The sequence below is a fragment of the Cupressus sempervirens genome, chromosome 3 (assembly GCF_028749045.1).
Source record: "Cupressus sempervirens isolate cs-2001-9-10 chromosome 3, ASM2874904v1, whole genome shotgun sequence".
In the NCBI taxonomy this organism is placed as follows: Eukaryota; Viridiplantae; Streptophyta; class Pinopsida; order Cupressales; family Cupressaceae; genus Cupressus; species Cupressus sempervirens.
This window is the reverse complement of record NC_143120.1, coordinates 841,625,530-841,651,873: the sequence shown is the minus strand read 5'-3', so window position 1 is coordinate 841,651,873 and position 26,344 is coordinate 841,625,530. Positions and strand designations below refer to the sequence as shown.

Here is a 26,344-nt window from a genome sequence, read left to right as displayed (position 1 = left end):
AAACAAGTCGGTGGATAAGCAAAGATGCATAAGAAAGGAATGTGAAGCAAGTGAAAGTGATCCTCAAGAATTGACTCCTTAAGAGTCCCAAGCTAGGGAAAGAAGTGAAATAGTCATATGAACCATGTTTTGGATAAGAAATGGAAGTAATGAGAAAGATAGCATGTAGGATAAGCGGTGAAGCCAACAAGCGTGATAGCATATAAGATAAGCGATGGAAGCCAATGAGTAAGATAGCATGTAGGATAAGCATTGGAAGCCAATGAGAGAAATAGCATGAAAGCGTGCAATCCAAGAGAGCAGACATGTCAAGAGGCTTATGAGAACCATGTTTGATTTATTATGATCAAGACCAAGGGGTCAACTAGATAGGATAGCAATGGGATAGAGCAATAAAAATAAAGCTCAAGATGGAGGCTATGAGTGAATGGGAGAGCACAATAGAAAATCTCGTGGATAAGATAGCCAATATGCAAAGATAGCTCAACATTGTCAAGATCAAAGAGAGAAGAGGGGATAGATGGATGATGGAAGAATTACGCATGATGCATATTTGCCAGGTTTTCATCATGGTACTTATCTAAGGTGCCACAAGAAGTAGTTTTCACCATAGGATAAATTTATTTCTCTTTACTTTTGCTACCAAGGTGCCACAAGATGTGGTTTTCACTAAGGCGCATTTTTATTTTTTTCATTTTTTGAATTTTTAGAAAGAGCTCAAGCTGTTTGAATGTAGATAGTGCTCCTATAGAAAAAACAAGTCATGATAAGCCAAGACCATAGAAAGGTATGCTCAAAGATGTTGATAGGGTGATGAAAGAGAAATGGTAGTAGGAAGAGTATATGGAGGATAATAGTTCATGTATAGAAAGTAAGTGTAAGCTTTAGAGGATTTCATGAGGGTAGCTGAAATATTGGACAAGATCAACATTGACACACACCTTGAAGGGCATTGGAACAATGGAGGAATCATGGATGAAATAGCTTGAGATTTAGATGTATGAGGTGGTAGAAGAGATTTGGAAAAAAGTGGAGTGGAAGGCTTTGGAATATTTTTAGGAAGATTTTTGGAAGAAGATGGAATGGAAGCCTTTGGAAGCTTGAATGTCAACTTTGAAGTATTTTCAATATTCAATTCTTTTAAAAGAGACTTGGGAATCCATATAGCTTTAGATTTTCTTTTCGATACTTCAAAACACATTTTTTCAATAATGGGTTTAGGAACCCACATTTGCTTTGATTTAGCTCTCTTAATAGTTGACCTTTGCGGTCTCTTTTGTGCATTCTCCTTCTTAGCATTCACATGTCGATTAAATGGGACATAGTGATATTTCTTTTTCAATGGATTCTTATGTTTATTCTCACTTCCAAAGGACTTGGGATTTGTGGATGAATAAGGATGATATGACTGGTTTAGATGGATAGATGGGTGAAAAGTCATCAAGGATGAGTGTCTTAGTTGATCTTGAGGCATGATGGGAGAGCTAGGGAATGAGCTATGAGTGAATGTAGGAGATGGAGGAACATAAGGCGCCAATATGGATGGAAGGTTTGAATGCTTTAGCTTAGATGGATAAGGACCAAGGATAGATTTAGAAGATGCAAAGGGATAGCGGGAAGGGATATCAACATCTTTAGAATGAGCAACATGGTCAAATCCATCAATAGACTCATAAGTACCTTTGATAGGAACAACATTTTTAATAGAAGCACTTGAAGCTTGAGCACAATTTTGAAGTGGATATGGAGAAGTAGAACATGAGGGGATGCTTTGATCTCGAAAAGTAGCTTTGGATAGCATATGAAGAGAACTTTTCTCATAATTTTCAGTAAGCTCAAGGGAGATAATGGAAGTGGTATCTTCATCATACTTAGGAGGTGGACACGATATAGGATATGGAGGGGAAAAATCTTGAAAGAGATGAAAGGGTGCTTGATCTTGATCTTTCTTGACATTTATAGCTTTTTCTTTTTGAGAGTCCTCTTGACATGGAGCCACTTCTAAGGACAAGGGAGAATGAAGAGTGAATGGAGTAGTGCTTGGATTAGGCATAGTAGTGCATGAAGGTTGAGGATGTTTAGGATTAGTAGCATGGAAAAGGTTTGCAACCAAGTGAAGGTTAGCTTGAGTTTCTTTTAGAGGTAGCCCTTGAGGATACACGTAGTCAATGTGGAAAGCATTAGGTTCTCTATTTGATGGAGGCATGTTGGAAAGATTTGAAATGTTGGAGATGCATGAGTGTTGTAAGAAGTGGAAGATGTAATGGAGCCACTACTAGACATAGGTTCATCAATGTAATCTTGCTCAAGAGAAGTATCCTCAGCACATGAGTCGCTAGAGGTATCAATAATTCCATGATTTTATGTTTCAGCTCTATACAATCAGAAGTAGCATGGTCATTAGATTGATGATAGGCACAATAGGTATCCAAGAATGGATTTCCATAGGAGCTAGACTTAGGCAACATGATGAGCTTGGTGCCAAGAAGTGTTCTCAAAATGTCATCATAAGAATTCCCCAAGGGAGTAAAATTTCTCTCAAAAGTATGTCTAGAGTCCTTTGGTTGCTTCCCAAGTGAATAGCATGCATACATGTCTTCATCATTGTATTGGTCAAAGATAGGTTTATCATGAAATTTTGACGTATGCTCCAAGGATGTATCATTTGCTTGTTCTCTAAAGAGGTCTTTAGATCTAGAAGATGAAGACATTTGATGTCTTGAAGTAGAGCATGTAGACCTAGAAGAAGAGGATGACCTCAAAGAAGGTGACTCACATGCATGTAAAGACCTTAAGGAAGATTCATGTAGTGATACAATCCTTTCCTCTAACCTTTTCTCAAGTTTAGACTTCATTTTTGTCATGCGCTTAGAGAGATGAAGGTAAGAAAGATCATTTGTCTCTTCTAGTTCTTTGTATTGCACATATAGATCTTGAAACTCTTTAGTGACATGGAGGATACTATGATCATCTAGATTTGGTTGAGGTTTGGTAGCACAAGGTTTAGATCCCATAGTTTTAGATGAAAAACCAAGCATAAAAAAGCCTAGAAGATAACTTGATGTTGAAACTATAGGAGGTAGAGTGTTCACTTGCCAAGATAGTAGAGAGAGATTAAAGTGACTTGTCAAACAATATGTCCAAGAAACTTACAACATGAATGACTCAAGTCAATAGCTAGGCAAGATGCCAAAATAGCCAAATAGATAGAGCAAGCAGGGTGACAAGTGAACAACTTTCCCAACCCAAGAGTGTAGTCAAGAAATCAAGGTAACCATTTTAGCAAAAGGATAACTAGCAAGTGGACATAGACCATGAAGATAGAAAGATCAAGAGTACCAAGACCAAAGAGTTACTTTAAGCATGTTCAAAAATTGGAGACATAGCAAATCAAAGTCAAATGATGAGACTCCCCTTAGCAAGCAACACAAGAAAAATGTTAAGACTTGATGCTTTGACTTGGTTGACAAAGTTTGACAATAGTTGATAGCATAGCAAGTTTGATGTTCAAAAATAATTTCTTTCCAAGCAAGACAGTGACACATGAAGTAGTCTTCAAACAATCAAGCAAGGGACAAAGCAACCTTGCATGATACAAGCATATGTGACGTCTCAAAAGAAAGCCGTATAACTATCATCGTGTGTATGTTCCAAAGATTTCCACAGGTCTAGCACATTCGAGAACACATCAAGCAATATCTACCTAAAGGACATGGTTCATTACTCAACAACTTGGCCCATGCTTGATGCTCCTTCGCCTCACACCAAGTGGTTGCCGACAAGAGATATTGGCTTTGTCATGGAAATGCCATAAGCATAACCAAGGGAACACATATGGTGAGTGTAAATCTTGGGGTGATCCAGGTAGTCCACTAGGATCAATCCTTGCACCAAGAAGTTGAGCGGCTGAAAAAGGTAGTTACTAACTTAGGGTGTTTAGATAGGGCTTCCGTTCACAGTGTTCCTCTTGCTCCCAATTACGGGACACCTCACCTTGCGATGAGTAACCGATCTCGCGACCACAAGAGTACCTTAAGCATTCTTGCCTAGTGATCTCCCTATGGTTGAAATCCCATAAGCGATCACATTAGGCAAAGATAAACACTACGTTTACCAAGGTTTTGTGTCCTTGATAGCCTTGAGTTTATAGTGGGTTGGAAGAGCCGGGTAATCTGCTTGTCCCCACTTGGGTCGTTCCTCTCAAGTTGTCCGAGAGCAGGCCCTCTAAAGGATTCTAACTACACAAAGAGTGGATCAACTTTCGGAAGTCAAGATTTATGATTCACCACAAGGGTGAAGAGCATACTCTCCTATTCCAATCATTTTCTCCCAAACACGCCAGGAAGATTCAGTTACCTCTTGCTTTTGAAACCAAATGGCAAGTCAAGATTTCTGATTCACCACAAGTGTGAAGAGCATACTCTCCTATTACCAAAAGACTCCAATCACAAGTTTGATGTGCCTATAAAAAATGAACAATTAGTCAATGCCACACATGAAAACAAAAAAGCAAGAAAGTTTGAGTTTTTATGCTTTGGGCAGCCCTGCAAACAATGTTAGTAGCCCTTACGCATTTGAAGCTTTGACATGCGTTCTTTTTATGCAATGTTTCAATTTTTTCATAAGGATGACAACCTGCAATCACAATTTGTTAGCACCACAAGTTAGTGTAAAATAACATAAAATAATGCAATAAAAAGTGGTTAGTCAACTCAAAAATCCAATTTATCTTCCAACCAAGTGCATGCAAAGAAAGTGCAAGTTAATCACAAATGCTCTCATTTTTACTCTTTGATTTTGACCTAGTCAACAATATTGGACTTGTTTGTTATGATTTCGTATCCAAAAATAAAAATGAAAAGAAGAGACCCCTATTAAAAATCAGATAGCTTTCAAAAAATGCAAGAAATTAAAAAAAACTCTTCATTTGCACTCTAGAGATCGATTTTGTCAAAACAGGCCAAATTTATCAAATCGAGTTTTTTATCCTTAATACGACCTCAAAATTAAAAACACAAAGAAAGAACCCCCATTAGAATTGAAAACCATTTCTGAAAATGTAAGTTTTTCTGAAAAAGACACTGATGTGCGACTAGAAATGACTTTTTATGAAAAAAAAAAAATATCATAACTTTCGCAAATCACGTCAAAATGCTCTAAAAATTGGACTGAGATATTTTGAACACATACCCAACTTGCAAAAACAAATTCAAAACCAAACTCCAAGCGGTTTAAAAGATATGATCAAATCTTTAAACCAACTAGATTTTTGGCCTTCAAACCAATCTACTTATGGGTTGGCCTTAAAACCAAATTGATAATTCTTCAAAAGCACTTGATTAGATCCAATATGCTACTATAAAAAATAAGAGATGAAAAATAAAAGCAAATGGAGCTAGAAACTTGATTCAAGCCCCACGGTGGGCGCCAAAAATGTACACTCGAAAGTGTCCCACTCTAAACCCTTCTATCCAAACGATTCCATGAGTTTGGAATGCTTGGATGCCGGCTTAGAGCTCCCTATCCATGGAGTGCAAGAGAGTGTATTTCAAGTTCAAGGGCTCTCAGATGAGCCTTAGAGATACTCTTCTTGCTAGTAAACCATGCAATGGGAGGTTCCAAAGACAAGATGAAAGAATGCAAATGTCCCAAGGAGTTCCTCGAGAATGCAATGCAAATGAAGATTAAGCTAAAATGAGATGCAAAGTGGAGCTATGCTAAAACATGTATGAGAGTGTTACAATACCATTATTAAGCTATGTGAGATTAAGCTACATGTAAAAATGAAAGCTAAGCTAAGCTAGAATGCCATGATGCCATGGATGAGAGAATGTAGACAGGAAATAGAAGTTCTCCACAAAGCTCCAAAGAAACCTATTAGAAAACCTACAGCATAACAATATTCAAAATGAGGATTGATTGAGGGGGAAATCTCTCTCCCTTTTAAAGATGTATGGACGGTAGAGATCAAGATGAAGAGGATGGATGATCAACGGTGGAATTCAAAAAGAGGAGTGATCCATGTGCACACACAAGTCAACCAATAGAATATAAGTTGACTTGTCACATAAGACAAAAGTATCACAAGCCTTTTCTTTTAATTGTAAAATAGAAAAAGGACTTTATGTGTGCACTTTAAGTGGGTTAGACGAATGGGGTGTTTTATTTAATTAAAAGGGGACATGTTCTTTTAATCAAATAATGAACTTAGGATAGCATAGTCAAACTATAGGTTATAATCAAATAAATTGATTATTAGCAATTTGGCTTAGGTAAGTGATTAAATTAATTTAGCCAAAATGTTGAAAAGGGGGCTAATAGTCTAGATGACCATTTTTAGGTGATTACAGTAAGCTCCTTAAGTGTTTCCCATGATGACGAAGCTATGTTCCAGATGGATAGCGGATGTATGCTCACGATGTGCCCAAGCTTCCAATGGATGAGTATTTATCAAGTATGAGGGTGGATGGAAGATTCAACAATGGAGGTGAGGATGGATTTCAGCATGGTTATGGTGTAAAAATGGCTGTGATATAGTGGTCAATGGGACATTATAAGTTTACATAAAAGTGGATGATATTTGTGAAGGGAGAGGGTTTCATTTATAGGCCAAGGGGTAGAGGGATGGATGGTTAAGATGCACTCAAAGGAGAGCACATGGATGGTGCTTGTTTGGAGCCAATTAGGGAGTGGCACTTGTCACAAGGAGGATGAGTGTGAGGGGATGTGCAAATGTTGGTCAAAGGGAGTAATGAGGGAGGACGAGTGTGTAAGAGGGATGTAAGAGGTTTTTAATGGCATGTAAGAGCCATTAATGCTCTTGGATAGGGATGGAAGAGGACAAGGGAGACTTGTTGACTTTGGCTTGTGTTAGCAAGTCTTAACCATTGCTTAAAGTTGTGCACATGTTTAGGAGGGGGATTAGACTTAGCTTAGGAAGGGGGTTAGGGGGAAGTGGCTTAGCTTTGATGGGATGGGTTAGTTAAGTGGCTAAGTGAGGTTAGTATGGGTGGATGGGTTGGATTAGGGGTTAGGATAGGGTTTAGGGATGTTTTAAGGGTTTGGGATAATTTATTAAATGTTTTATTTTATAATTGGGGGATGTGGGATTAAATTAAATAGATTTGGAGATTTATCTAATTTAATAGAGGAATAGGGTTTCAATTGATAAATTGATTTTGGGTTATCATTTGATTTTATCAATTGGACTATAGTTAATTAATTTAATTAATTAACTAGGGGATGACAATTAATTAATTAAATAATAAATATTTACTCAATAATGTCCTAGCGGATAACTAAATACGATTACCTAATAGTGTAATTAGATTTAGGTGTCTACAGGAACGCTTGTAATTTGAGGGGTTTCCACCTATGTTGTTTGGAAATGTTCTTGGGGCCTGGTTTTTCCGTGTATTGAAGCACCAAAAAGATTTGTCCTGTTTTGAAGGTTGCTGCATCCCTTGGTTGAAAGGCCATGATCGTTTAGAAATGCCATTGTAGTTTTGATTTGCATGGGGCACAAATGGGCGGCCATGACGTCTCTCAGGAGCCATTTTTTATAATTAATATTTTTAAAAATTAATCTACTTGATAATTTTTATTTATTTTTTGAAGCTTTATTTATTCTAACTTCACTATGTTTTAAATTTGTATTTTTTATTTACATAATATTATTAATATTCTAATTTTAATAAATTTTAGATGGTACATTTTAATTTGACATGTTTATCTACTTCATAAATTTATTATTTACTATTACATATTTAATTAAACAATAAATAATATATAATGGCTAGATTTAGGGTTTTGAATAGGGTTAGGGTTTAGGACTGGGGTTAAGATTATGCTTAAGGGTTTACAATTAGGATTATAGTTAGAGTTAAGGTTTACATCATTATTCGTGTTATTATTAGAGTTAAGATCAAGATTTATGATACAATTATAATAATGTTTAAGGTATAATGGTTCTAATTATGGGTAAGGTTAGACTTTTGATTAGGGCTAGGGTTAGGATAAAAGTTTAGGTTTATGCTATGGTAGGGGTTAAGATTAAGTTTACAATTTGTATTGTGATCTTATTTAGGGATATGGTTTCTTGTTGGGGTTAAAGTTATGGTATAGTTAAAATAAGGGGTTACAACATGTTTAGTATTATGTTAAGACTTAAGATTTTGATAATGGGCAGGTTTAAAGGTTAGGTTGAAGTTAGATTTAGAAATATATTTAGCTTTATGGTTAAAGGCATGGTTTTTTTTTATTAAGGATATGTTTAGAATAATGCTTTAAGTTTATGTTATGATGAATGTTAAGGTTGTATTTATAGCTTGGGTTATGATCTTGTTTAGGACTAGAATTATTATGAGAATTACAATTTGATGGTTGTAAGATTTAAGGTTAAGTTTTACCATAATAGAGTCTGATTAACTTTCTAACAATTTTTTTAAAATTTATTTTTGTACCTATTACTTCTTTTTATTTAGACTAGCCAATAACCCTTATTTTGTACAAACATATGATTATTTTTTTAATACTAATTTACAACATATAAATATATTCACTCACTAAATAATCATAAGATTAGAGATTTATAGATAGAGGAGCTTGGCAACCTCTATACAACACCTAAAACAACCTATTCACTAAAATTATTATTGATTAATAATAAATAAAAAATTATTTAAAAATGGCGTTAGGGTTAGCACTGAAACCCTAAGCAATAAACATCTACCTTCATCTTTCCGAATCTGAAGTTTTGCAGGAAAGAAGTTCGAGAGGTAATCAAGATGCAGATTTTCGTGAAGACCCTCACGGGCAAGACAATCACACTTGAGGTTGAAAGCAGTGACACAATCGACAATGTCAAGGCTAAGATCCAGGACAAAGAAGGTTAATAACCAATACAATATCCAAATCCTCTTATAAATTTGAAGTACCATATTTATGATATTTTCATTTGACAACAGATGTCACCAGTTTACAGTGTAATATCTTACGATAAATGGTTATGAGATCTGCATTCTCATTATATATGTGTGTATTTTTCAGGCATCCCTCCAGACCAACAAAGGTTGATATTTGCGGGAAAGCAGCTAGAGGATGGCCGCACACTGGCCGACTACAACATCCAGAAAGGTCAGTATAGCGTCTTGCATTAGGGTTTGACTGAAAATTTATCTAGAAAATGCTCCTTGTTGTAGACTTTTGTCTCCCTAATTCGTATAGTTTTTGCTGTATTTTTCTAATGATAGCGTATTGCAGCTCTATTAATGTTCTGGGTGCTTTTATTTGGGCTGATGGATGTCTCGGGTTTTGCAGAATCTACTTTACACCTGGTGTTGCGTTTGCGAGGGGGTATTATCGAGCCGTCTTTGATGGCACTGGCAAGGAAATACAACCAAGATAAAATGATTTGTCGGAAGTAAGTAGTTTAATGCTTTGTGATCTTACAAATAATTTCATAACCACATTGTGAATTTTGTTAATGTCATTTTATGGGTAAAAAATATATTTCCAGCTAAATTTTTAGTGCCTTTGATCCACCCTTTTAGTTGAATGTGGTAGGATACCCCAATTTCTCCCTTTTTTGATGTCCTGTAATATATAAATCTAATGTTCCGTCGTTGTATTTGGCTCTGAAATTGGCTAGGAATCTGCCATTATTTAATTTTAGTTCTGATGACTTTAAATTTCAGATATAGTTTCCTTCACGCTTGCCAGTTTTAATCATAATTTACTACTGTCCATTTATCTGAATTATTTCGCCTTCAACAAAATCGTTGCTCATTTATTTTAACAATTTTACTTTCAGCAAAGCAACTAAGTGTCTATATGTTTGAGGGTTCTGTTAGACATGTAGGACTTCTGTAATTTCCCTTTTTTAATTTTCCCTAGAACTTTGCCCATAAATCACAATTTGCACAAGATGGGTCAGGGTCTATCGTATGTATGGGTTTTTCTAATGGTATAATTCATAATTTGAGTCTATTGTATATAGGGTGTTCTTCAATAGTGTAATCCATAATAAATGCAATATTGTTAGTATTCAGTTATAATGCCATGGATACATATTTAATAGTAGAAAAATAACATATATGAGAAATGCAAATTGAATCATTATGTTACTAGAATTGAATTCAATGTGAAAATCACAAGGTTCGAATTCGGATTCAAGTTCGTCAATCATAAAATTCCAATGAAATTCGGCAAGGATAAAAATTTGGAGAAAAAATCGACATTAAATTTAACTTATATAAATTTATTTATTTATAAATATAAGTAATATATCCACAAAATTGTCAAAATAGTTTGACATTTCTAAATAATTAAATTAAATAACTCAATATTATATCAAAATAAAATAATATTATTATAAATATCAGTATTATATTAAATATCATAAAATTCAGATGAAGTTCGGAAAGGGTAAAAATTCGCTGAAATTCGAACATCATGGGTGAAATTCGGCAAATCCTGTGACTTAGGATCATTATACCAGTGAGGTGACAAGGTAAGAGGGTTTAATGAGGTCTCCCAAAAACTTCCTTCACTAGACCCAAGAGAGGATATGCTGTTCTCACTTGGCCTCATGTCATCCGTGCCATGCATATGAAATGGGCTAACCGAGTGCGGGGTCCAGTCGCCTTTTCGCTCTATCTAGCCACCTTTGACTCTCCTAATTGAAGGTCCAATCGTTATTTAACTCTTGTTCACTAGTACGTTGATGTGTTGATGTAGTATATGGCTTTCTATATTTGTTGTTTCCTAATTCAATATAAACTGTTATGTCTATACTCTATTGTATTGTTGCCTTTCTTGTCTGATTCAATGCCCCTTCTAAAATGAAATTGACTTCCTTCAACTTTCCAAGCGTGATGGGTCGCAACCCCTTGTAACTTTTTTATAGGAGTCATTATTATTCATATTGTTATTAAGATGATTGTTATTGTTGTTATTAATATTCATAGACAAGGAGGACTCGATCGATGCCTCTTCATAATTGCTGCCAACTTAATTATTAATTTCTCTTTGCTCATTGATATTACACTTCTTTACTTATGCACTATTCTCTATAAGCTGACTGCCACATAAGTGCATATGTGGATTCCAGCCCATGACCACCACATTGGTATTAATCAATATAATTACTGTTTAGTAAATAACGTGCCTGAGGACAGCTAGCATTGACATTATGGTCTAGCATGTTATTTTTCATAATTCTTTTCTTATCAAGTTGTTCTTACGCTTAGTGTATATTTCAACTTGTTGGCGAGGCCTGTTGGTGATATGTTATCATTAAGTATTATTATTGATTAGTAAACTCCTTGGTTTATATTGCTATTCAACGGTAATGCCCCACATTGTTGTTGCTAAGTTGCCGATTTGGGTTCTGGTTTGGGTATGGATACGGGGTTCGGATTCGTGAGTACGACAATTTTTGCCTCCTTGCAGGTTCGGGTTTGTTCGTATATGTATGAATGTATGTTAAAAAATTGACTTCAAAAATATAAAAAAGAAGAGTGATACTCATAAATCCATAATGGCCAATAAAATTATAAATAAATAAATTGCATTACTGATATTGTTTCAAATTACATGAATTACAAATTGGCATCAATCTGATAATGATTAACAACCATAGCTATGGCCTAGCTTTTACAAATCTATAAACAGTAATGTACTCAGATCTACAAATTTATAAAATCAGTCTCTGATCTTCAAATAAATTAGACTGCTGTTTAACTTCTGTCATAAACTAAGTGCATCACATAGACCAATTTTGACTTGAATAATATTACCAAGCTGTTGCAAGACACTAGCTAAAACTGATACAAAGAGTGTGTTGATAAAAAATCAGAAATACATACATAGACTGACCAGTCGCCATAGGGTACTTCCTAGGCACCCATGTTCGTTGTGTGTCCTTCACAGAAGGACCCACAGAGAACCCATGAAGTACCCTAAGGAACCAGTACCAAAACTGTACCAGTACCAGGACCTGGGCCTAAATAGTAGAATCTGGTAACTGAGTGTTGTTCATCCTTCATGCTTGAAATAAGTTTCTCTCCAATTGAAACTTTTTTTGATTGTATTACATTGTCTGGATTGTCTAGGCGAGGACATGATAACTAGTGTAGTGAAATAAACAACAAGTATATTAGATTCTCGAACTTGATTAATTTGTTTGAAATTTTGTTTCTGAACAATATATTATAAGTTTGTTTAGATTCAATAGTATCGTTAACCTCTTTGAAATTTCTAAATTACAATAATAAAATAAATGGTCGATATCCACACACTTCAGCATAGGCATTGAATTTAAATTAATATATTCTTATTGGCATTAAAGTGCCATGAATCATAATCACAATGAATCGATAAGGAATATTTAAAATATACTAATACCTCCTGTATTGTGAAATTGGAAGGTTTACAATACATTCGGTGGAACGTAACTAGTAAATAGAAATGTAAGAGAATGGCACGATGAAGTTCCCACCTTCATGCTCAGGACAAGTTCAGTGAGATATAGTTGCTGAAGCTTTACAAGTTCACTCCATCAATTACTTGGTGAAGATATTTACCACTTGTTCCTCTGCCCCAAAACAGCCAATTGATATCTTCTGAAGCTCCAACATTTCACAAACCTCTTGATACTTGATATGTTTGGTTAACACATCCTTTGGCACATGCAATCTAGTTTTTCCTTGCAACCTTGTTTTTTCATTCACTACTTAAGCCACTCCGATATTTTCTGTCTCAGCTGTTGATTCTGTGATGTTTCTTGGAATAGTGAGATTAGAAAATCACTTAACTTGAAAACACAAGACCGTGAGACTAGAAAATCACTCAATCTGAAACATAGCTTGAAGAAAACTTCCTGCTTGCTCTGAATCCGTGTAACCACTGGAGAATGCATTCACCTCCTTGTTTGAGGACAAAGGCAAACTTAGAGTACTTTGTCTTTCTGTCAATTTTATATTGTGATCACGAGTTGTTTTATATATGTTCATATCCCCAATTTTGAATTTTCTCCATATTTGTTGAGCATTCTTTGACTATGAGACAACAGACATGTTTTGTTCTTGCCAAACTCGTGCAACCATAAAACATTGAAGTCATCCTTTATTTGTCATCTCAAGCTGTAGTTTTGACTTCTACTTATTTTTGTTAATCCATTCATTTTTCTTTCTTGTCAGAATGAGATCATTCACATGAAGAACAATGACAATTATGCAGAAAAATACCGAGTATTTCCTTGGCAGTTTTCCTTAAAAACATAGATTGAACTACTTCTCAAAGATCTGATAATCCTATTCTTTAAGATATTGGTCAATCTTCTCACGTCTTGCACCCGAAGTTTGTTCCATGCCACATAATGACTTTTCCAGTCAACAAGCTAAATGTTAAACTCTATCCTTAATGAGTCTAGGTAGTTGCTGTATGAAGATCTCTTCCTTCAACTCACCATTATAAAAATATACACCTTATATCTAATCGATACATTGACCACTCACACTCTGCAGCAATTACAAGAATTTTCATTACTAAATGAATCTAGGAGGTCACTGTATGGTGATCTCTTCATTACAATCACCATGAAGAAAGATGCTTGGCGATCTCTTCATTACAATCACCATGAAGAAAGGCACTTGGTGATCTCTTCATTACAATCACAATGAAGAAAGACACGTTTTACAACCAAGTGATGCATTAACCTCTTATATTTTGCTCCAAATGCGAGATCTGTCATTATTGTAGTGAACTTTGCAATTGGAGCTGATGTCATTGTAGTCGAAGCCTTCAGTGTTTGTGTATACCTTGGTTACAAATCTAGTTTTGTACTTTTGAACTTTCCCTTCTGATGTAACTCAGCCTTGTAGATCCACTGGTCTTCTTTTCTTTTGTAGTAGCTGATGCATCTCACAAGCCTAATCTTTCATCAAATTACAGAATTGTACGAGATAGCAAGGTTCGGCAGGAACAGTAGTTCATACTTCATTAGTGTTACACCAATGAGTTCATAGTGGTACCCATGCAGGAGCACATAAGAGAAGGGCGGGTTAAAGGATTAATAGACTAGTGCCTTACCTACTGAGCTTTTATGGCTGAAGCGAGTGTTTGGGGCATAAGTAAGTAGTGTATTGATGCAGGGGGTAAATATATGTTGGTGAAGCAGGTAGTTTGTTAGAGTATAGGTAAACCAAAAGTGGTTCAGGCAAATAGGCGTTCATATGAGTAAAGGTGCGCAAGTAAAGGTGCCTATAAAATGGTAGGGGCCTACCTCCTCCCCATCCATATGAAGCTGAGTAATTAGATTCCAAGTCATTGTGCCTTGTCATTTCATAATGCAAATTGTGGCTTTCTTCAAAGTTTTGAATTGTTTCAATCTAAGTTTTGACTTTTATCTGGCACATCAACCTTCAAGCCTCAAGCATCACACATTCAGTCATATTTGGCAACTGCTAGAGGATTTTAGCCTCTTCTATGTAGTCTGTTTCTTTAATGTACTTAGTTGTTAGGTTATCATTCCCCACTTTTTCAGTACTGTTATCAAGTTTCTTCTTGTTCTCATCGAGGACATGGGCATAAACAACACTTAAAAGACTTTGAAGTGAGACGACTGATATTTCCTGCTATTTCATTTTGCTTGTGGAGTCAACTCCTTCATATCCTTTAATAGCTCCAATTATGAATATAAGAAGCACATTACATGGCTTCTTCCAATAAGCCTTAGGTAACTTTGGAGCTTGCAAACCTGGCATCTGGCAAGCCTCTTTCTTTTAGCTACCCTGTCCTGTTAAGGAGTAAAAAGAACTGTTAATTCTCTCAAAATGCCACGTTGTTTAAGGAAGTTCCATCTTCTTGATATTTCTATGAGACCTTATCCTCTTTTTCTTTGAAGATAAAGTCATCAACAAAGACCACAAGTTATTTGAACCACTATGAACTTACTGACTGTGCATTCGTCAAGTCACTTTGCATATCATCAAAGGTTTCCTGGTGATGCTTTCCAGGCAGGCAACCATTAGAAACAACCTGAGATCTAGCGACCTGTGGAAAACTACACACCATATACCACACTATATTATTCATCTTTTTCTAGAGTGCAATGTCTTGGTAATTGAGATATGCCAACCTTACAACACAAAAGGACTAGCATCAACAACTGAATCAAGTGATGTCTGGTTATCCTTGCCACAAATCAAGGCCGTCAAGACTACATGAACAGGAAAATAATGAAACTAGATATTGTTTTGGGGCATAATATTATAATGTCACTGGCAAAATTAGTTGAAATTCAAGGAGGTAGTGACAATTTTTTTTAAAGTACACTTGAAACATATCGAATGAATTTTTTAAACAACACTTGGAACATATTGAACAAATGAATATCTAACATGACATTCAAATTTCAAAAAGAGACAGTGAAGTGGTATTTATAATTATTATGGTAGTTTTGTTTATTATATACATGGTATGTGGTGTTCTGAACTTAATTCTTGTTTGTAGGCTGCAAATGTGTATTTGAGTATGATTTCTATCACTAAAAGTTGATTTCTTTTGTACAGATGTCTGCTAAATGAAACCAATTTGTTTTTTCTGCCCAACACAGAACCTAACTGGTATCTTGTGTTCTTAAATTCAGAACTTCATAATTACAACAATGTTGATAGGTTTTTTTACAAATAAAATTTATCATATAACTGTACTTGTGGCCTTGATTTACCGATAAGTTTTCTATGTGATTTTAAAGGTTACAGATCTTGTGTTTTACTATTGCTGTTCACGATATCATCTAATGACTCTTAGATTAGACAATGAAGGTTGCAATTAAGGGTTTCTACAGACATGATTGCTCTGGATAAATATGGTTCTATTGCCATTCTATGTTTTTCATACTTTTGGTTAAATTTTTAATTGTCTGATTCAAATTTCACTGTGGTCATTATTCAAAAACTACTGTAGAAATAAATTTATAATTACTTATTTAATGAGTTAATTTTGGTTGATAACATGATTATATGGGGTTACAGGTTTGGCAAAGAAGGCTGACTTTTTGAATTTGATCAAATGATTGTTAGATTAGACAAAGCCATTTGGTGCATGCAACTTGTTTGAATAAGCATACATGCTCTGTATGAATATGTAGCCATAGTAATCTTATCCTTTCCAAATTTATTCTTCTTACAAACACTGTGACCCATTATTAATTGATGAATTCTGCAGTGCATCGAGCAGTAAATCTGTTCTGTGTTCTATTTGAAAAAAATGGAGCTCAGTTCTTTCTACATTGAAAATATTTCTATCTCTGAGGCGTTCCAGCAGTATGCTTTTCAATTGTAGCACATGCTTGTGTACTCTGTTTCTGGAACTGATAACCTGGAATAGGAGGGCATGCATCTGAAACAACACATTAATCTAAGGGTTGTTGATTCTAGAAGTTTAGTTTGTGACGAATATGTGTTTAAACTTTTGATGTATTCGTTTGCCATTAGGTGCTATGCTCGGCTGCACCCAAGAGCTGTGAACTGCAGGAAAAAGAAGTGTGGGCACAGTAATCAGGTGAGATCTATCAGACCGTTAGATGATCAATTACTTTTATTCTCTTTGATACATGGTAGCCTCATTTATTTGATTGTATGTGTATTAACTTCTGTTTTACAAATCCATGATGCCTATTCAGCTGCGACCAAAGAAGAAAATTAAGTAGATTTGATGTTTGGAGTGTGATTGAAGGCAAAGCAAACTTTGTTCATTTTAGGGTGTGGTGACTTAACAATGAAACTTTTGTTCACATTTTTGTTATTTGAAGTTCAGCTCTCTGACATTGGAGGTTTAATGCATAATTTAAACTATTAAGTACAACGAGGGTTGCAATTTATCATTGTAAGAAACTGGAAGATCAATGCCTATCATTCTTGCAAACAATATTTTTTGTTTTTCTATTGGAAAGCAGTGAAATCTGAGCATAAAAGTTAGGAGCTATCTTTTAGTCTTTTTAATAATAAGAAAATGTTCAAACCTCATTTTAGTTACTGGTATTTTTTTTTATTAATTATCTCAAATTGTTTTGTTATAAAGATATCTATCATAAATAGTTGCCAACAAATTACAAATATATTAGCAATTGCTTATTTTATGTAATTTGTGATCTTGAACGTTGTGTGCTCTGTTGATATTTATTGATTTATTGATTTTGAATTGTAGTTCAAGCCACAAAAGAATTATGCAGATCTGTCCCTGACATATATTTATCATTTCAGAATAGGCTATTATTTATTTTTGTATGCAACTGGATAAATGCAGAATTTTGTGCTTATTTAATAGTGATAGGCTATATTATGGGTTGGGTTTGGGCTCGGAATATGCCTTAGGTAGGAACAAGTTGTCCTCGAGCAAAATTTTGGCCCTTGTTTTGCTTTTTTGCTGTTCTCACAGGCCTAATGGTTCAGATAAATAATTTAAATTACGTTGGTAGGATTTTAGTGGTAAGTTTTGAACTTTTATTTTGATCGGTAATAGGCTATATTTATTGATTCTCAAAAAAGATTTTCACATTTGCATACACCATACTTTGTTTCAGCATAACCATAGTCTTCCAGAAAAACTGATTCTATTACCTATATTCTATGCCTGTGCTATTAACAGAAGTTTATGCAAAAATGTCCAAAAATCTAAAGATGATAAATAGAGGCTCAGGGCGAAGACATATTCTACATAATGCTATAAATCAAAGCAAGCTAAGTACTGAGCCACCTAATCCTGGACCCGACTATTGAGACTCTACATAATCTCCATCCAAGCCTTCATGGCACCACTGCTTCTTGGCCTTGCATTTCTGCTGCCAGCTGAGATTCCTCAGGGATGAGGATGCAGTTGCTAGACCTCTACTTGGATCTCATGCCTGAGGTATTGGGAGCTACACTGGTCTTTTGCACTGCCCTTTGACCCCTTTTATGCTTTTGGACCCCATCCATCAATCCAGCTCCTTGTTCTCCTTCCCATGCACAAACTCTGACAAATCCCATCCATCTCCGACCTCACCAATTTATTTTTCTTTTTGAATCATTGCACTCCATAAAGGCTGGCATATTTCCCTCATACCATCAACTAAGCACACCACCCTTCTCAGGCCAAGCTACGCTGTACATAAGACCACATTCTGACCTGTTATCCCCATCCATTCTGGCTTGACCACGGCCCTCATAACCCATAATGCTTCCCCGCTTGTTCCCAACTGAAGAGCCTATGCCATTACAGCTGATGATACATCCACACACACCCTATACCCATGCTCGGTTGTCATAAACTCCTCCCCCAACAACACATCTAAAATCTTCAGGATTTTTGGTGCATTATACTGTAAAATTCCTTTAAGGCTCTTGCGGTCCACTGTTGCTACTTCCATGCTTAGCAACACTATTCACCGCTTTAAACAAAAAAATGCTGTATGAGCCCAAAAACTTGTATTTATTGATACTTGCCTTTGCAAAGGCTTACATAGCTCCACTAGCATCTTTCCACCTTTTATTGTCTTGGTACTCATACAGGTGACCATATAATGCCTCCTTTGCCCTCTTTGCCTACTCATAGCTACTGTCATTACTAATGGAGGTGAGTTGAGAACTGCCAGTTTAAAAGCCCTCAAGACATAAATGAGATAAATGCTTTAAATAAAGAGATTATTTTTTAAAATTCAGCAACTATTTATTGCAAGTACTTTGCCTTCGTGCCTTCTATTGACTTAACCATGAGGAGTTGCCTTTTATTAAGTTAACCATGAGGAGGTTTTGGAATTGGCCCCTACTTTCCAATCCAAACACACCCCGGTTGAATCTCAAAATTTCCATGATTTATTTAGATGCCCTCCTTTATTTGCACAATGTTGTAATTTTAAATTTACTGAGATAAAAGGAACCCTCTAAATGAATTCTTGTCCACCATTGAGAGATAAATCTTGGATAAATGTACTTGAGATGCCTAATTGTTAATTTGGAGATTGATTTTTTTAATCTAGAAAATGGTAACTTGTTTTTGAATTATACTCAATCTCCCAAATCACTTTGGATGAACAAATATGCCAAACCCTTTACATATTTTTGGGAATAGGCAAACTCTGTACCCAATGTTGCAATGTCCTAGGAAGCTGGCATTGAAACTTCATCTCTAGTGTGTAAATTCAAAATTTAAGAAGAGGTGATCCAAAGCTTCATCCTTTTCCCATAGAATATTTTAAAGCCCAACAAAACCTATCGTTTTCATGATTTTCATCTATGTTAAGCTCATCCACACTTTTCCACTTACAAAACAAATCTGTAACATTCCCTTCTTGCTTCCACATAATCACTAACTGTGACATCTCTCCGTTGCTTTGTAACCATTCCTGAAAGCTTACAAGCACCTCTTTGTTGCTCCGTCCCCATTCCCGAAAGCTTAAAGTCACCATTCTCTTGTAACTTCTTTCCCATCTTACAAATCACCCTAGAACTTCACCCTCCTTCCATTCCCAATTAACCAAGAGACATGGTTAGAAATAACAGGCCTACAACTCGAGAGAATTCCATAATGCTGATCCTTGTAGGGAATCTTCCACTATAATAATTTAGAACTTATCGCTAGAATCAAGATACTTCACTCATTTGTACCAATTGGTTATGGCTAGCTTCAATCCTTATCTTCAACACGCTTTTCCATATGCCAAGAAATCAGTTGAGTCAACTGTACTTCACAATTTCTCATACACATTCAAAATGCTGTCACTCAGTCATCACTTCGTTCTGACACTCTCGGTTGTCACCTCATTTTCTTGCTCGACTCTTTTGGGTTATTGTCTCCCAACTTTTCAACTTTTTAGATATTTGCTTACATGACTTGAATATGATAAATTCAATCTTTTTTGCGGACACACACTCTCTCTCTCCAACCTTTTAATTAACATATTCAAAAAATAATATTTCAAAATTTATTGACGAGCTGAAAGTAATATAACTAAAACTAGATCTTCTAGAACTGTTTTAGAAGCAAGAACAATTTTTTTTGTAAGCCATCATAATTAGACATATACAAGGTCTTAGGAAGTAAAGAGGGCATGTGACTAATTGTACCAAAAGATTGATACCAGATAAGCCTTGTGGTTTTCTAGTGGAATATCACATGAACTTCGTAATAATTGTCATTTGAATGCACTGAGATTCTATTTTCTATTTTCTATTTTATTTTTATGAATAGGAACAATGAAATATCATTTTTCATACCTTATTCCTAGTCACGATCATGTGAATGTATCTAGGGAAGCTTCAAAAATCAATATTAGAAATTTCATCAAAATAATTATTAGTATATGTTATAAGAAATAAAAAGAGAGTTTATGTTTTTATTGTGGATTGAGATGTCGTAATGTTGAGTGTAACTAGAGTTTAATAGATTGATACTGGATAAGCCTTGTGGTTTTCTGGTGGAATATCACATGAACTTTGTAATAATTGTCATTTGAATGCACTGAGATTCTATTTTCTATTTTCTATTTTATTTTTATGAATAGGAACAATGAAATATGATTTTTCATACCTTATTCCTAGTCACAATCATGTGAATATATCTAGGGAAGCTTCAAAAATCAATATTAGAAATTTCATCAAAATAATTATTAGTATATGTTATAAGAAATAAAGAGAGTTTATGTTTTTATTGTGGATTGAGATGTCGTAATGTTGAGTGTAACTAGTTAAATGATATGATAGTTGTCCCATTTAGATATGAAGCTTTCTATAATGTATAGTACATTTATTGACTATTCTTAACTATACAAAGAGATGTATTGGATTATTGTGGCGTTCTCATGATTAAATTATTATCACTTATTTGCCATTTGCATGACGTGATACTATAAAACTATGAAGTATTATCAGAACAAAGATTGTTGCTTCATATATTGATTTCAAATATTTTTTTAATGTCCATGATAGAGTTATATTATCCATGAGCCTATTAAGTATAATTGATTTACCTTGTTTTATCTTAGAGGTATGGATAAATATAATCTTTTTCATCATGATCATTGTATGCATAGAGAACCATTGACTTCTTTGAGAAAAGTATGAATCACTAATATGTTTCTATGTAGAAGATAGAATCACATTTCTATGAAATAGAAAGGAAAGAAAAAGTTGATACTTCTATTTTAAAAATATTATGATTTAGTCAATTGGCCCTTGGACCTTGGACTACAAATGAAGTTGAATGATTCACAAAGAGCCCACTTGTGATCAAGTCTTACTGAGTGCAAGGCTCCGACATCATAAGGGATGAGGTCGGGATCGCGCCCCAGGTGATTTCGATGACGTGGATGCCCCTCAGTCCTTGGTGCTAAGCTGAAGAGGTCTCAGGCATGAGTGGGCATGTATCGGGTCCCTAAATCCTCTATGTGATGGCCTTCGCTGGTTGGTAGCTCACATGCTTTTATATTGAGTCAATGTAACATCTGTTGTTGTGATCATGTTAGGACCTTTGATATATGGTCAACATTCCATTTTTCTTAGATGTAGAGGTATGTCTTATCTTTGCAATAGTTAGTCATAATTGTAGTCTTGTTAATCCTATATTATAGGGAATCTATGTGTATCTTATTGACTTGTGCATTCAACCTTTTGACTTTTTTGACCAACTCTTTTTTGTTAGTTTGTGGTGACCGATGAGGGAAGTATTGTACATACTCCACAATTCCTTTACTTTATTGACATTTTTGGGCCAACATGTTGCAACTAATTTTAACTTTAAAGTGGCAAAAATACCTGTATAAAATGACTTAAAATTAGGGATTTTGTAAAAAAAAGTGGGATGCAATAATTGCTTCTTGTGGTGGTATTGAGCTGTAAAGGATTACAGATTGTAATCACTAAATAACAATAATATTAGACTCACTATATGGTGGACATAGCCCAAGGATTGGGTGAACAACGGTAAATCTTGGTGTCTTGTGTTCACTTATGTGCAATTTATTATTTATCTGATATTGGTTATATTTGCATGTAATTGTCATTTTTGTCTATGGTTGATCCTAACAAATATCAATGTGAGGTTAAAGTCTCACAGTTGAGTGAATCTCACGCTTGAGTGGGAGCAATGACAAACAAGGGTAAGCTGAAGGTTGAGAAGTTTGATGGGCAGAACTTCTAGTAATGGAAAATGCAAATGGATGACTATCTTTATTAGAATGATTTATGAAAGCGATTGGAAGGAAAAACCAAGAAACAAGGAACTATAATTGAAGATTGATTTTTTTTTGGAGAGAAAGACACTTGAAAGTATTCGATTATGCTTGACAGAATTGGGGACATTAATATTATAAAAGTGAAGACAACGAAAGAGTTGATGCAAACTATAGTGAAATTGTATGAAAAACCCTCTACTTCAAACAAAGTATTTCTTATGAAATGTTTATTTAATATGAAGATGACAGAAGATGGATTTGTTGTAGATCATTTACATGAGTTTAATACAGTTACTAACGAATTATCTTGTGTAAATGTTATTTTTGATGATGAAATTAGGGCTCTTTTGATTTTGTTTTCTTTGCCTGAAAGTTGGAATGACACGGTAATAATTGTGAGTAATTATGTTTCTAGATCTAATACCCTAAAATTTGATGATGTGATTGGTGTTATTTCAAGTGAGGAGGTGGATCTACATTAGGAAGTGCTTTAAACACATAAAGTAGGGGCAAAACGATTGAGAGGAAGTAATTTTGAAAATCGTGGAAAATCAAAGGGGAAAATATCTCAATCAGGATCAAGAGATTGCTAGTACTGTGAAAAACCAGGGCATACAAAGAAAGATTGTTGGACTCGAAATAACTATGAAGCAGATAAATTAGAAGGGAACAAGGAGACAAACGTGGTAAGTAACAAATCTGAAGAGGATGTTTTGCTTCTTTCTTTAGAAAATGTTGATGATTTTAGGGTTTTAGATTATGGGGCTTCATTTCGTCCTACTCCCCATAGAGGTTATTTTATTGATTATGTCGAAGGGGATTTTGAGCTTGTTTATTTGGGGGATAATGAACCCTGTCATCTTGTTAGAAAGGAAAAATTTAAGAATAAGTTGTAGAATGAGAATCATTGGCTATTACATGAGGCAAGACATGTTCCAAGGCTGAGTAAGAATTTAATTTCAGTAGGGCAACTTAGTGATGAGGGTTGTGTAGTTACTTTTAATGATAAAAATTGGAAGGGAATCAATTGGAAAGGAAAAATTTAAGAATAAGTTGCAGAATGAGAATCATTGGCTACTACATGAGGTAAGACACGTTCTAAGACTGAGTAGGAATTTAATTTCAGCAGAGCAACTCGGTGATGAGAGTTGTGTAGTTACTTTTAATGATAAAGGTTCCCTTGTAGTAGCAAAATGTGTGAAAGTAGGCACCTTATATCTTTATATAGGTTATACTGTTTCTTCTACTTTAATTGTTTCAAAGAAAAATGAATGTTCATAAATAGTTTTTGATTAAGAAAAATAGGTTTTGAAACCTTGTACAAGTCTAAAGATTTTCAATAAGTATAGAAGTAAAAGAACAATTGACAAACGAGAAATTGGTCACTCTCCAAACTAAGGGTTACCAAGGTGACATAAAAGCCCTATCACCAACCAAAAACTAATACCCAGCAAGATGGCAAGAGACCGAACTATGAGCTAGATACTACAACGGAGCTCATGATTTGCCCTTAGTTTTAGATCCTCGCTTACACAGTCAAAGGTTCATTTCTAAAGGAGGAGCAGATGGCTTAGTTTTCTTTCCTTTTACCACAGTTCAACCATCCTCCACCTTAGCTGCCTCAGTAATCCAATCCCGAGAAGAAACTGAACAATGAGGCCCAGTGGAATCAGAAGTAACAACAATCTCCCTAAAAGAGTTCGAAGCCAGCTAGCCCCCAACAAGACCAGGAGGAACATCTGCTATAGGGATAGGGGCAGGAAAGGGGGCAAGGTCCTGGCCCTTGATAGGACTAGGAGGAGCATCCAATACAGGGGCAGGGACAGGAGAAGGAATAGGGACTAGACTAGGAGTTTGGGCATCATCTGCTAACACCGGCACCGACTGACCATCTGCAGAGGGATCATCCTCATTCTCAAAATTCAGAGGCGCATCCATGGACTTAACCATCGTGTAGTGCTTAGAAGATGCCCCTGACCACCAGGAAGGTGGTCTCCTTGATTTAGTCTTCACAACAACACGACGAGCAGCAATGTGACTTGTCTTATGGCATTTTCTACATCGAAAAGGGATACCTTCATAATCCAATATTTGGGTCCAAGAGCCCCTCAAGGATTCCAAACAAACCTTCTTTGGGAGGCCCTTTGAAATATCCATCTCTACAAGAATTCGTGCACATGTCGAATGAAGAATATTCGAAGTATCTGAGTCCACATATAAAAAATCACCAATAGCATCCCCAATAGCTTCGTAAATAGAATCTAGCCAGAGATGCATCAGGAGATTTGGAATTTGGACCCAGACAGGGATCCTTTTAAAAGATTTAATAAGTGGATCAAAATCCATATGCCATGGTTTGGCCATAAGTGGATATTTGTCCTCCCATGAAAAACTATTATCACACAACATAGTCTTCCTGTCTTTAATAGTTTTAAACTTTACTATGAAAAATCTTTTAGCCATCGGAAAAATGTGGACATCATGGTCTAAAATTGGTTCCCAATGCTTTGTGATCCATGCATGAAGGTTAGCTAAAGAGGGCCAATAACCTCAGAATCGAAAAATAGCAATGAAGGTAGAGAGCTCTTCAGCCGTATTGTAAATATCATCAACAATATCTGGATCTAAAGGTACCCTTATAGGGTTTGATACACTTACAGGGGAGACTTCATGGGGACGAGAAAGCCCAGCATGAGCAGCTCGAACAACACCATGAAGACTCGCTTTGAATGCAGCCACATTGACATAAGAGGTGGCCCTGCCCCCTGAAGGCATAGGAGAAGCCGACCCAAATCCAAATGAAATAGCGGCATAAGGCGTAGAACCAGCAACCAATGACCCTAATGCACAACAAAAGGAGAAAAAGCTCACGACAACCTAAACACGCGAACAACTGGATTCCGAAGGTTTTCCAGAAATTGGGCTCAATGGCAGTTAGGGCATAGATTATAGGGGCATTCAGCAAAAGAGCATCATCGACCCCTGCACACAACAATAGGAGAGTAGGAACAAGAGCACGAATAGGGACATAGGCGTGCGCATGGAGCTTGCAGCCGCGGCTAGGGCAGTGGGCGAGTGCAGAGAAGCATTTATGAATGTTCATAAATAGTTGTTGCAGTTGAGCAGGAAGAATAAAAAATTGTTGTAAATTATGACACAACGCTATGGCACAATAGACTTGGGCACATGAGTAAGAAAGGTATGAAATTACTTCATTCAAAGAAAGTTTTGCTAGGTCTGGAATGTTTTAATATGGATTTCTATGAAAGTTGTGTATGGATAACAAAAGAGATGAGTTTTGTGAAGAGTGGGAAGGAAAAGATAAATGAGAAACTAGAGCTTGTGCATACAGATGTATGGGGACCAACTCAAGTATCTTCTTTTGGTGGCTCTCATTATTATGTTACATTTATTGATGACGCAACAATAAAAGTATGAGTTTATTTTCTTGGACAAAAATATGATGTATTTTTAACTTTTAAGAAATGAAAATGCATGGTTGAAAATGAAACTGGTAAAAGGCTAAAATGTCTCAGATTTGATAGTGGTGGCGAATATAGTAGTCATGAATTTGAAGATTATTGCTCCACTAATGGTATTCGTAGACAAAAAACTATTCCAAGGACTCCACAGGAAAATGGAGTGGCTAAACGCATGAACAGAACAATAATGAAGCGTGCAAGGAGCATGAGGTTGCATCTCGGGCTGCCCTTAAACATGTGGGCATAGGCTGTCAATACTATTGTATATTTGATTAATAAAGGTCTCTGTACTCCTTTGGACTGTGGTATTCTAGAGGAAGCATGGACTGGTAAGAAGGTGAGTTATTCTTTTTTCAAAACCTTCGGTTGTGAAGCATTTGCATATATAGATTCTGAAAATAGAACCAAGTTGGAAGCTAAGTCAAAGAAATGTGTATCTGTTGGATTTGACATTGATGAATTTGGTTATAATATTTGAGATTTTGAAAATCATAAAATTTTAAGAAACAAAGATGTCATATTCAATTAGAAAGTGTTGTACAAAGATACGTTGTAGTAGCATGAGAAGAAAGAAAATGATTATGTAGTACTCGATGATACTCCAAAAGATGATGTTCCAGCAATTCCTCATGTTCTACAACAATCACAA

General features: G+C 35.5%; 1 protein-coding gene across 1 annotated transcript; it reads left to right on the top strand.

The window, feature by feature from the left end:
* The first annotated feature begins 8,749 nt into the window (after positions 1–8,749).
* Positions 8,750–16,932, top strand: LOC149569404 (ubiquitin-ribosomal protein eL40 fusion protein). Its single transcript, XM_089822120.1, has 5 exons — positions 8,750–8,889; positions 9,049–9,135; positions 9,319–9,421; positions 16,500–16,566; positions 16,688–16,932. The coding sequence occupies exons 1-5, from the start codon at positions 8,787–8,789 to the stop codon at positions 16,712–16,714; spliced, it is 387 nt and encodes a 128-aa protein (XP_089678246.1). The 5' UTR covers positions 8,750–8,786; the 3' UTR covers positions 16,715–16,932.
* The last annotated feature ends 9,412 nt before the right edge of the window (positions 16,933–26,344 follow it).